This window comes from Callospermophilus lateralis, chromosome 3, assembly GCF_048772815.1.
Source record: "Callospermophilus lateralis isolate mCalLat2 chromosome 3, mCalLat2.hap1, whole genome shotgun sequence".
Classification (NCBI taxonomy): Eukaryota; Metazoa; Chordata; class Mammalia; order Rodentia; family Sciuridae; genus Callospermophilus; species Callospermophilus lateralis.
In genome coordinates, this window is record NC_135307.1 from 78,010,711 (window position 1) to 78,024,310 (window position 13,600).

Below are 13,600 nucleotides of genomic sequence, written 5' to 3' on the forward strand. Positions count from 1 at the left end.
TGACTTTTTGCCTTTTCTGATAAATGGATGCATCTGGAGACTATTATGCTAAGTGAAATAAGCCATTCCCCTAAAACCAAAGCTTGACTAGTCTCTCTGATGTGTGGATGCTAACTCACAACAAGGAAGAGAAAGGGGAAGAGTAGAAGTTCAGTAGATTAGACAAAAGGGAAGGAGGGAAGGGAGGCGGACAGGAATAGGAAAGTAGAATGAATCTAATATGAAAGTTTTCTATGTACATATATCAATACACCACAGTGAATCTCAACATCATGTACAACCTCAAGACTGGGATACTAATTTCAATAAGATGTACTCCATGTTTGTATAAATATGACAAAATAACTCTACTGTCATGTGTAACTAAAAGGAACAAAGACAAAAGAAACAAAGAGGAAGGGATCCTCTCTATTAAATACAGGAATTGTAACTTTCTGAGACATATCTACTTCTCTTATTCTGTTAATTAATGTAAACTCTTCAGTCATTATGGCCATTGCTCTTTATCCTGCCATGCATTGTGTAGAAATTCATTTTACAATCATGAAATCGTGTCTATTGCTAAGAAAGTAGTCGCCTCCATTGACATTTAAGTAAAGCACCTAGAATGTCTACTGTGTTAAGAGATTCTACCAAGTATTAAAAATAAAATGTTTTTTCTCTATTACTTGAAAAACTTGATTGACTTTTAAACATTCTTTTAAGGTATTTAATTGAAATATGGATAACACATAATTTTTTCATGAAACATGAAATATTCATGAAAATATGCTATTATATCTTATTCATACAAATAAATTAGAGCTTCCAAATTTAATTTATTTGTGTGCAAGAAATGTAATTCAAGATATGTGAAAAAAATTCAAAGGACCTGGGAAATTTTTGAGTTTTTTAACCCACACATTTTCTCCTTTGTCAGTGTTAGCTATGGGAATGCTGACTCTATTTCTTAATACTTCCATATATCTCAGGAATTAAATAAAAATAAAATTTGAAATTAATTTAATATCATAGGTAACATGTTCATTTTCATTTCAAGGATCATTCTATACCATGTCATCTTTCTCAAAACTGAATAAAGATGCCTTTACATTAAAATGCACAAATGATAAAAATTAAAATTGCTCCTATAAAATTTTCTTTTAGAGAGAGTGAGATAGAATTTTTTTAATATTTATTTTTTAGTTTTGAGTAATAGAAATAGGTACATTTCTAAGTTAACAAACTCTTAGTCAGCTTTTTGTCAGTGTGAGCAAAATACCCACAAGAAAACTTAGTGAGGGAAAAGTTTATTTTTATTTACAGTTTTAGAGCAATGGCCATTGTTCGATCCATGGTTGGCCAATTCCATAGTTTTGGCCTGAGATTAGTCAGTATCAAGGCAGAAAGGCGTGGTGGAGAAAAGTTGCTCAGCTTATGGCAGATAGGAAGCAGTGACAGAGTGTGTTTGCACCAGGATCCAGGCACAAAATAAATTCTTCAAAGGTACACCCAGTGATCTACTTCCTCCAGCTATGCCCACCTGCTCACAGTTGCCACTCAATAGTCCATTCAAATTTTGATCCCATCAAATGGACTAATCACTGATTAGGTTACAGCTCTCATAATCTGATTATTTCACCTCTGAACATTCATGTATTGCCATATGAGTTTTTCAGGGGACATTTCATATCTAAACCATAACATAAATATACTGCTATAGAATCTTGTGTGTGTTTGTGCTGGTTTTTAGGAAGGACAGCTATAATAGTCAAATAAAAGTTCACCAAGTCAAAGAATGTTATGAGTGCCCGAGTAATAAATAGTAGCATAGCTAACCAGATTTCATAATATCTGGACTTATTGGCACATTGATTCTCATTATTTAATGGATTTAATGTAGCCCTTCAAAGAAACACCAGAAAAGAGGTTTAATTTCAATTTAGAGCAAGTAATTCTGCTAGCATTGAAATGGCTGATAAGGAGAAAATTATACAGTTTCTACTTCTTCCTTTGAGAACAACCACAAGTCCAGCCTCATTGCATGAACTGAATATGAGGAAGCCTACATGGTCCAAAGTCAGTGGACATTAGTAAGATCTCCTCTTCCTTCCCTGGTTTTATATTCAATCTGCCAACTCTCGTCTCTTGATCTTGAAGGAATTCCAAAATTAGAAAGAAATTATTAAATATAAATTGTTAGAATGGTATCTAATGAATGCAAATTTATACTAAGGTATTAATTACTCTTATACTACCCTTATCCTAAAGAAAAAGAAAGTATCAAATCTTAGGAGAACTAGAATGCTATTGAGAGAACAAAAGTAAGTGGTGTGGGAGAAGAGGAGGAGATCATTAAGGTTTCCTCAATATTTTATTTTATGACAGTTTTGTTAGGGATGGATTCAGAAAAAAAACTAACTGAATTGAAAGGATAAGAAAACAAAAAACAAAGCTGATGTTTTCGTTCCTTGTATAATGGAAAGATTAGTATCTACATTAATCTATTTGTTTCTTAGGAAATGAAGTATTTGGGCAAGTAAAGTTAAAGAGATCTCTAATCAGCATTAATAAATCTCTTGCTAGTCCTGTGGTCCAGGCCAAAGGGCTAGCTGTGGAATCTGGATCACCAACAAGATGTATGTTTAACTCTGGTTCTTTTTCATTAAATACTTCCTATTTAGTCCACATGTAAAGTTGTAAATCTGTTCATATCACACATGGAAAAAATTGATGTTGAAACGGTTCATATATCTAGCGTCTCCTCTCTTCTACAAGTTAGGGATTCAAAGGAAATTGGAATTATCCTAAAACTGATCAGAGAATTCCCACTTCTTATAATGTCTGAAATGGAAACTCATAACTAAGCAACATTATATTTTAAAGCATTGTTAGCTACTGGAAAACCATACAAGTGTAATTGATGTTGGGGGAAGGATTTCATAACCTAGGAATCTCCACTTAAGTCCATGTACTTATTATAAATCAGTAGATTGGCTATCCACTCAAATTGGGAAAATTCAGTCCATATTTTTAAATAGTCTTCATGTATATAGATTTTTTAGGCACATAAGTTAGTAAACTTTTCAGAAAAATTAAATAAATACATGTCTAAATTTATGTCTACCAAAGAATTGGGTTCCCATCCCCTTTCCCCATTTTATTCATATCTACTTGTAACAGAAGCAGTCAATACATACATGCTATTCATGTAATATCCTTACTTTATTTCTACAACCAGTAATAATACACAGGGTAGTTTTGTTTTCATATGTTTAGATGCACAACTTTTGCTCAGGTGATACTGGGAAAAGACTTTTTAACATCTACCGAATACTCTCTGTATCATCTTCCTTATTATTTTCCCCACTGTTGAGATATGTAGGGGTTCTGTGTTTGAGATTGGGGTCCCTGATGACTTCATGGCTGTGGCATGCTTGGTGCCTGGGAAAGTTTCTGTGCAGAGGCATAGGATGCCCAGTTGCTATGGTAATGTCCTCCATGCTAGAGTCTTAAGGGCTTCAACCTTAATCTTAGGCACATAGCTCCTGGGAATAGAACTTGTTTGCTAGATAACTACAATGTTTTACCAAGCTCCAGTGCTTCTGGAACTGCCTGCCTAACAGTAATTTCAGACAATAGACCTTCTTGAGAACTGTACAAAGCTCCTAACATTGCATATTGTAACTGTGAAATGTAACTGCAGAATAAGCAACCTTATGGATACTCTAAACAACAATGTGGTTATGGTACTAATGATCTAATGTAACTTATTGTTATAAATAAACGTGGCCACTTGGACAAGGAGCCACTCTGCCACCTTTCCTGCCCTTGTACCTTGTCTCTGTGTCTCCGTTCTTTGAGTTTCTTTACAGAGATATGCCATGTGAATACAATAAAAATATCTGTTGGCAGATTATTTATTTGAAGAAGTTGAGGGAGTTTTGCCTTAATAAAGGGAATTCCTCACTACTAGTGGAATTTCAGAAACTTTTTTGGACCTCAGGTAATGAGCCACAATTTTCTTCATGGCAGCCTTCATATCTCTATTTCTTAATGTGTATATAATTGGGTTTAGGATGGGAGTAAAAATAGTATAAAATATGGCAAGAACTTTATCCACAGGGTAGGTGGTAAAGGGCCACACATAGATGAAGATGCAAGGCCCAAAGAATAATATTACAACTGTGATATGGGCAGCTAGAGTGGAAAATGCCTTGGCCATTGCAGCTGAGGACTTGAACCAGACAGTGACAAGAATGATGACATAAGAGCTGACTAGGACAGAAAAAGTGCTTAGGGAAAGAATTCCACTATTGACCACAATGAGAATTTCAATGATGTAAGAGTCCAGGCAGGCAAGCTTGGTTACTCGGGGAAGGTCACAAAAAAAGCTGTCCACCACATTGGGCCCACAAAAAGGCAGGTTCACTGTAAATGATAACTGACTTAATGTGTGCACCAAGCCCACAGTCCAGGAGATTACCACTAAGACCGTGCATGTCCTCCAGCTCATGATGACCAGGTAGTGTAGAGGTTTACATATGGCCACATATCTGTCATAAGCCATGGAGACCAGCAGTACCATCTCCCCTCCAGTAAAAAGGTGAATGAAGAAAATTTGGGCTATGCAACCATTGAAGGAGATGGTCTTGTGTTCACTCAGAAAATCTGCAATCATCTTAGGCGTAGCAAAAGAAGCCTGGCAGATGTCAACGAAGGAAAGGTTTCCCAGGAGAAAGTACATGGGGGAGTGCAGGCTGATATCAGAAGTCACTGTGATGATAATGAGGAGGTTTCCTAACACAATGACTACATACAACACAGAAAAGAAAGCAAAAAAGAAAAGCTGTAGTTCTTGAGAACTAGAAAGTCCCAGCAATACAAATTCAGAGACTCCTGAAGAATTGGCCTTGTCCATGGGTCCAGGTGGCAGACCTGTTCTGAAAAGGTCCTAAAGGAGGGGAAAGAAAGAAGGGTTATAACTATGAACTAAGAACATTTATTGTGAAGAAGTCCGAGACCTCATATATAATATGTATTTGCTAAATACAAACATTTTGAAAAGATCATGATAATATATATGGAGAGTAGAAGGGAGCTTATGAGAATGTCTAAATCATGCTAGGTAATTTGTTCAGTCTTGGCAGAAACCCTGGAGTTTCTGAATGGTCTCTATGTGTTACATAGTAGTAAAGGAGCTCATTCATGAGCTGATCTTTGATAACATGACTAGAGGAGTAACTTAAAGCCCATCTCCATAGACCTGGGAGAATGGCAAAGACAATTCAGATCTGTTGGCCTTAAGATTCATTTTTCCAGAATTCATTTTAATAAGTCTTTAAGTGCAAGATTCTCTTTAACTCTCCAAGAGATACACATATTTTAATGGATCTTTTTAATATGTTAAATATCCCATAACAACAAAAATTAGTCTTACTGCTGTTGCAGGAATATATCCAATTTAGACAATTCCTACTAAAGAGATGCTGTTGTAGACATATTATCCAGGTTTTTAGTTCCAACAGTTTGTCAATTATTCATTCAAATAATTCCATAAGTTCATATCATGGCTTACTTTAATTAGTTAAAACTCACTTTAACTTGATTTTCTAAATATTCCATTTTCTTTGCCTATAAAAATAAAGTTCACTTGTGTTCCCCATGCTTAAGTTTTCTTTATGAACTTTTTAAGACATTCTTATAATGATCAAAGGAGTAGTATTGTTTTTAGGATTAATTTTTAGCTTTGAGAGGTAAAACAATTAGATTATAAACCTACTATATTCCTAAAAAACTTATGTTTGATATCAGAATAATACTAACGACTAGTTCAGATTTGTATTCCTTGTTTTATCCCCTGTAAAGGTATACCCCTACTATATAAATCTAGTTCAGATGCTAGAACAACTTTCAACAAGCTCTATTTTAGTAAACTGTGCTAGCTCTGAAATACATTCTTGACAACAGTCATCGTAAGGCACCTAAATGTGATGCAATTCTAGCCCTGTGTAAGAACACAGGTATCTTCCACTGTCTGTTTATTTTATATAAGAAGCCAAAATTGCCGCTGTGTCTCTAGAATCCTGCTCTGGCCCCTTATGACATAGATGCAATTGTAGGATTTCAAGTAAAGAACTACTTAATGTACTTTTAATGTAGAATATTGAGGGAAGGATTTTACTAAGCCCAAATTTTAAATACACATAATTGTGATCTTCAGAACTGAGAAAAAAATTAAATAATCTCTATATGCGTAAATATATTAGTGAAAATGAACCTGTGTTTATAATATTATACAAAAGCAGTAATTGAGGGAATGGATTTTGAAATAGAAGCTAATTATTTTGCCATTTTGTTCCATATGGAACTCATTTTGTTCCCCCACTTCTAAAGTAGAGGAATGTATAAAATGATCATTATATAAAATGATCAACTCTATCTAATAAAAATATTTATTATATGAATGTAATTTATATAAACTAAAAGAATGAGGCAGATTTCTAGTGAATTACAAATCATGATTTTTAATTTGGCAAAAAAAAAAAAAAGAAATTTTGGATTTGTTGAGACTTCACCGGGCAACATCTACTATGTTCAATATTAATGTTTGTTTTATCAAATGATCTTTAAAATAGATCTGTTGTGAAGGTATTATTACTTCCAAACTACAGGGGAGAAAAACAAGTTTAGTCATTTCCAAACACTTAGTAAAGGTTTTAAAAGGTTGGTGGGCATTTGAAGTTATATAATGAAAACAGTATCTTACATTTTCTACACAGCAGCACAGTGTCAGTCATTCTTCTAAGCACTTTACCTACATTAATTGAATCTTTCCATAACACTACACATAAAATATACTTAATAATTCTATTTAAAGTAATGTCATAGCTACAGAGATGGTAAATAACTTTCATGAAGTTACATATCTGGAAGTCATTGAGCTAGAATTTGAACCCCTGTTCTTGTGTCCACACTACAACACTATATTGTTTGAGATCAGAATGATATGAAATCCATGGCACCATTTACACTACAATACAGATGGGAAGCCCTTCAATATATGCTCTTGATTATAATCTTTCCACCTACTATGAGACATTGACTCTTCAGTTGAACCAGGATTTCTCATCGTTGGCACCCTCATATTAGGGGTTGAGTATTTCTTCTGATGGAGAACTGTCCTGTGACTGTAAGGTGTCCAGTAGCATCTCCCATATTGCTCACTAGATACCAATCACACTTTCTCCCAAGTTAAACCAAAAATGTCTCTAGGCATTACTAAATGTCCATTTGTGGTTCAAAATAACCCCCAGTTAATAACTACCAAATTAAGCTGTCTTCAGCTTGCATTTTTAGTCTCTCCATCTGTCACTTAAACTTTTTATCCACTGACAAGCTGCTCAGATAAAAAACAAATTAAGAATATAAAAAGTAAACCTCTCCTAAACTCATCTATCGCCTTTTATTTTTGTTCTTAATTTCTCCTCCAAATTTCTTGAAGAAATATCTACTACATGTTTCCTTTGTGTTCTTTTCTATTACTCAGAACTTTAACAGACTCAACTATGACTTTCCTGCCACAGTCAGGAAAATTACTTTATCAAATGTCCTCTAAGACCTGGTAATAATAGCTAAGTTTGTTATACCTACCAGTGAACCAACTCCAGGTTTTCCTCAAGGAACATTGCCTCTTTTCACTCAAGCTGTTTCCCACTGAGGTTCTAGCCTCTGGATTTTCCACATTTTTTTCCTTTGCTCTCTGCGATTCTTTTAAGTGCAAGAAATATTCATCTCCTAGAACTTTTATTCTCTCTTTTTCTCTCTCTCTTTGTTGTCTTTTCCTTGGATATTCTATTCACTTCTGTGGTGTCAATCACCAAGTTCGTGTGACAACCTCTAATATTACAGCACCATTCCTCACCTCACTCCAGTATCTCAAACATGTTTCTGAAAATTTTGTGGATGTGAGTATCAAAAAGCTATTTCAGATCTCAGATTATGCTTTCCCATCTCAGTTCAGTCTTTTTTTTCTTTAATTTTTTCTGAATCATGCAACTATAAGGAAAAAGCTTTCCTTGATCTCACACTTGTAACATCCCATTATTTCTTAAAGTCAAAAAATATTGAATCTAATGTCCTGTGACAGCCAAGCATATATAATGTGGTTTTGCCTATACCATACCCTATTCCCTAGCCACAATCAGACTATTAAATATTTACTAATATATTACTTCTATTTTTAAGTCTTAAGGATCTTACATCCTTCACAGATGCCATCTCCTCCAAAGCCTTTAAAAGTTGAAATTTCTGTTTCCTAACAGTGTTGTACAACTTTGCTTATATACTGTCCCAAGAAAAGAGAATTTTTTGTACATATCATTTCCCTAGAACAATAAGAATTTCTTGAATTTTCGTGTTTCTTTGCATCATTCTCAGAATTTTATATAAAGATATGCAGGAGTAAATTCTCCATAAATGTGTCTCACCTCAAATAGATTTTACCTCATCTCTGTCATTGACTCAATATTTCTACTTTTTAATTTTCTCATGCACAGAATCCTTGGTTAACCTACATAAGTTCCATATTTACATGGAACAAAAATATTTCAACTCATTGATAATGCAAGACCATACTTAAATCGTTAAAATCAATGGCAATAGTTAACTAGAAAATAAAAAATAAATTAAATATTCTGTTTAAATTGCAACATTGAGAAAAGCATTTGTTTGTTGTATCAGAAGTAAAAAATATTTGGATTACCAAGTTACTAAAAAGTGATAAAAGTGAGGAGATACTGATTTTGAAACTACTGTCTAATCCATTTTTACATACAAAGTAAAACGGATAATTGAATCAAACATACTATAACTGTAAACCTATTCCCTGATCTTGGTAATTAACATTGTCATTATTTTTTAATAACCTTACTCTACAAAAAAGATATATAATCTTGATTTGTATGCTTATTTCATTTTTTAGATGATGGACAAAAATGTCATAATGGATTTTTCAAAGTACAATCATAGTGTTTCATAATTTCCCCAAGAATACCTCACCATCTTATAGAATTTTTGGCAGATTCTCCCAAGTATGCTAAAACACAGAAACATAAACATCTTCATTGTGGCTTACTTTCTTTTACATCAAAAACATTTTTCTTCCTTTTATGAATCCACTCAAAGGTACAAGATAATAAATAAAATGCATATGCAATTGATACACCTATTTATGATGTATATCCTTATCAGAGATAACCTACCTGTTATAATGCATATCAGAAATGCAAACTAAATTCTTCAATTTTTATAATGTGAGATTAACATTTTTCACATAGTGTTATATATAGGTGCCTCTTGCATTTTCAAATTAGAAGAGTATATGGATTTAGCTAAGTGACCATTTGAGGCTTTTGAGATTTAGCAATCAATAGGCAAGGTTCAACTTCCAATGGGAATTATTAATACCTTCCACTAGACATTCCCATTGGAACAAAGTAAATGGCATCCCATATTGTTGACAATCATAATGAGGATCATCAGAACATAGAAGAAAAAGGGAAGGCAATGGGGTTCTTGGCAGCATGTAATTTCTATATACTTGAACATGCTACTTCAGGGGAAATTTGTGGAAAATTACATTCTTTTGTCTAAATTATGAATACTTTGACTTGAGAATGAAAAGACATACTGTGTTCTTGCTACCTTAGAAAGTGATGATGTAGAAGAATAGGAAATTAATTAGAATTTAAAAGTAATGTGTTCTTCTTCTCAATTTGACCAATAACAAATTATTGGGCAAATCTCTTTAACTCTCAAACCTTGGTTCACCTTCTATATAATGATTTCTAGTATTTCAAAGATGTTAAAAATAAATAGAACTATTAAATAAATTATTTGCATACAATGGTCAAGTTTGCCAAATATTAATATTTTGCCCTACTTCTGTTATTAAAAATAAAATGTAGCTGGGAGTCATAGTGCACACCTATAATCCCAGTGGCTCCGAAGACTAAGGGAGGAGGATCATGAGTTCAAAGCCAGCCTCAGCAAAAGTGAGGTACTAAGTAACTCAGTGAAAACCTGTCTCTAAATAAAATACAATATCTAGTTAGCGGTGTGGCTCAGTGATCAAATGCCCCTGAGTTCAATCTCCAGTACAAAAAAAAATGTATTTAGTGGAAAAATACTATATAATTCCCCCAAACAGTTTCCCAGAATTAATACATAATTTAAGCTTAGTATTGAAAATTCCTATGTTTTTTTTTAAATAATTCTACCACATAGGACATATCTATAAAGAAATAGCTTGTTTAACTTCATATATGTGGTATTATTCTCTTTGCATTTCTTTAAAAATTACTTTTTAAAAATATTTTTTAGTATTTATTTTTTAGTTGTAGTTGAACACAATACCTTTATTTTATTTATTTGCTTTTATGTAGTGCTGAGGATCCAACCCAGAGCCTTGCATGTGCTAGGCGAGCGTTCTACCATTCAGCCACAACCCCATCCCTACAATTTACTTATTTCCCACTCAGCAATTTGTTTTGAGCAGTTTTTAATAGTGATGAATACACCTTTAATTCATTCATTTTAACTGTGCAGGTTTTTCCATTGTTTAAATACATTATTTACTTGTCCATTTTTGGTGAATAGACATCTGTGTTGTTCCAAATTCTTGCTATTTTAAACTAAATAAATAAAGCACATGAGTAAATATATTCTAAAGATTCTTCTTGGTTATTAGTGAGCTTTAATTTGTCTCAGAAGTTTATTACACATTTTAAATTCTTCCTGTGAAATGCCTGTTTTTAGCATTGGTAGAATCTAGTAATAAACACCCAACAAACATATCCCCCTTCTCCCTCATCACAGAACTCCAGTTAACTTTGTTCGGGCAGAAGTATGCTAATATATGGAAAATAAACTGTAAGTACAGTAATTATGCAATCTCTTTTACCTATATGTTTATTAGAGTCAGGTTATTATGTTTCAACTTATCTACAGATTTAGCAATTTTTTTTTCTTTATTTTTTAATTGACATAAAATATTTGTACTTATTTATGGAGTACAGTTTTGTAATGTTTTACATGTATACAATGTATAGTCATCAAATCAGGGAAATTAACATTTCCATTCTTTAAATATTATCACTTATGTGTTGAAAACTTTTAAATTCTTCTCTTCTAATTAATTGTTTTAGACTAGACTTGCCCTACAGTGCTATATTACATTAGGACTACTTCTCTCTCCTCTAACTGTGTTTTGGTACACATTGTCTACCTTCTTATTATTTACCCTGTCCCTCCATCTTCTTATCCTCTAGTAAGTGTATTCTGCTTCCATATGTTTAGAAAACTCTTTTCTTTTTACTTTTATTGAAATCTCTAATGATGACCATTATATATATAACCTTATAGTTCTGCATTTTGCACATGTTGAAATAGTCATTAGGTTTATGCAGACAGTACTCTGTATGAAACTTGTGATGGTTAAACTTGGGATATTGGATTTCACCATAATGAAAAAGTGATACACATTCAGTAAAAAATGTACTTTAAATTTTTTATCTTTTTCTGTCTAGTGCTATGTGGTACAGTGCTCTGTTTCCATGCTGGGCAGTGGCAGCCAGTCACAGCTCCCAGCAGGCCATGAGATCAAGAAGGTACACTGATGTACCTTGTGATGTGCAGCTAAGCTATGATGTTGGGCAGGTTAGATGCATTGAATACATCTTGACTTCCAATGTTTTCAATTGTGGTGAATTTGTTGGAATGTAACCCCCTTGTACATCAAGAAGCACCTGTATCATACAAGTTTAGGAAGGTGATATAATCCCAGAAAATTTTGATATTATAAGTCAAAATTAATTATATTTTTTATTTTTTATTTGTTTTAATTAGTTACACATGACAATACAATGACCTTGACATATCATACATTTGAATCAGATATTTTTTATCCTCCACCTCAAAATGTAAGACCGTACATCTCTTACTAAAATCCCTCCTTTTTAACAATACAGATTCACTCAATTATGTTTAATAATGTTTTCTGCATTAATTGCCTTTTGGTTGATATTAATAAACCTTATATAATTCCATCAGCTATTTTTTGTGTTTTATTGTTTTGTTTTCTTCTTTTTTTTTTCAGTCTTCGATTACCATATTGCTTAGTAGGGGTTAAAAATCATAAAAGTTTATCCCTCAAAATTAAAAGCTGGTCAAAGAAATATCTTGTTAATTCTATTTTGTATTTAGATTTATTTTCACTATTTTTTTATCTTTTATTTTTACAATGTTCCTTTCCCCCTTCATTCTTGCCTTCCTTTAGAAGGATTGAGTTTCGATTCATTGTGTTCTCTCTATTGGCTTGAAAATCATGTATTCTATTCCTACTTCATGTTTTCCCCTCACAATCTTAACATGCATACTTGACATTGTAAGTCAAAATTAATGGATATTTTTATCCTCCCCCTAAAAATGTAAGATCATACAGATCTTACAACAATCCCTCCCTTTATTGCTCATGCAAAAGACTGTGTTGTCATGTCTGACTTTAATGAATCTGAGATCTTACCTTTATTATGCTAATCATATCTTAATACCTTCAGAGACATGAGCAATCAAGACTCATAAACAAATCAGGGAGAGATCTGGAACATAAAAAATGAATCCTTTGTTCTTTCCAACCACATCTGGCAGGCCCTCCATGATCCAGCATAATAAATGTGCTCTCCAAATTTAAGGGTTGAAGAACTAACTACTTAGCAGAAGTGTTATCAGTTCTATGAAATGTTTCTATTTTCTTATACTATGATTAAGGAGTTGTTGCCTCATAAAACTATCATTTCTTAATTTGCTTCCTGTAATAAATAATTCAATAGAGGCATCCTTATAAGAGCATTTCTATATTCCAGACATATGGATTATCTTCCTAGCATATCCCTTAGGATCTTTACCAAGTGGTGTAGTTAGCCGCATATTTAAAGATTAGACCAAGTCACCAACCTGCAAAAACCTGAGTGTCCCACATTAAAAGTAGTGAACAGACAGCAGGCCATCTGGCTTAATTTCTTTCTCTTCGTACTCATTTGATAATTTATGTTCCATGTTATTCGTCATATTATTATTATGATCTAAGTCTATCCACATTACCAAAGTCCTTGCTCAATATTGCTTTCCTGTTAATTTCCTCCCAGACTCCATTTCCTTGACGAGAAAATGTGTTTTTTAGTAAATCCTTTAATTGAAGGTCTATAAGTAGTTAATGTTCAGTCATTGGCTTAAAAATTTAGTAAAATTTCTCTCACCCTGAATGATTGCATAGCAGTACAGGGAACTGATTCTTTTCCTCTACGCTAAATGACAATATTGTCTCATTTTCTTGTGACTTCTATTGTTTCTATAGATAAATCTCATTGACAGCTATCATTGTGTTGTAGTCATCACCATTTTTTTTTTACTTTCTGGTTGCTTTTATACTATTTTCATTTTTATGTAAGTTTATGCCCTTTCACTATTGTGAGTCTAGATAAGGTTTTATTTTAACTTATCCAGCTCTGGATTAATCATGCTTCATTAATCTGGAATTTAGAACATTAATGCTGAAAATGTT

At 33.1% G+C, this 13,600-nt stretch overlaps 1 protein-coding gene across 1 annotated transcript; it reads right to left on the minus strand.

Moving 5' to 3' along the window:
- Nucleotides 1–3,928: 3,928 nt before the first annotated feature.
- Nucleotides 3,929–4,900, minus strand: LOC143393892 (olfactory receptor 4K5). The gene has a single exon (XM_076848387.2). It carries the CDS (start codon nt 4,898–4,900, stop codon nt 3,929–3,931), a length of 972 nt encoding a protein of 323 aa, XP_076704502.2.
- Nucleotides 4,901–13,600: the final 8,700 nt, after the last annotated feature.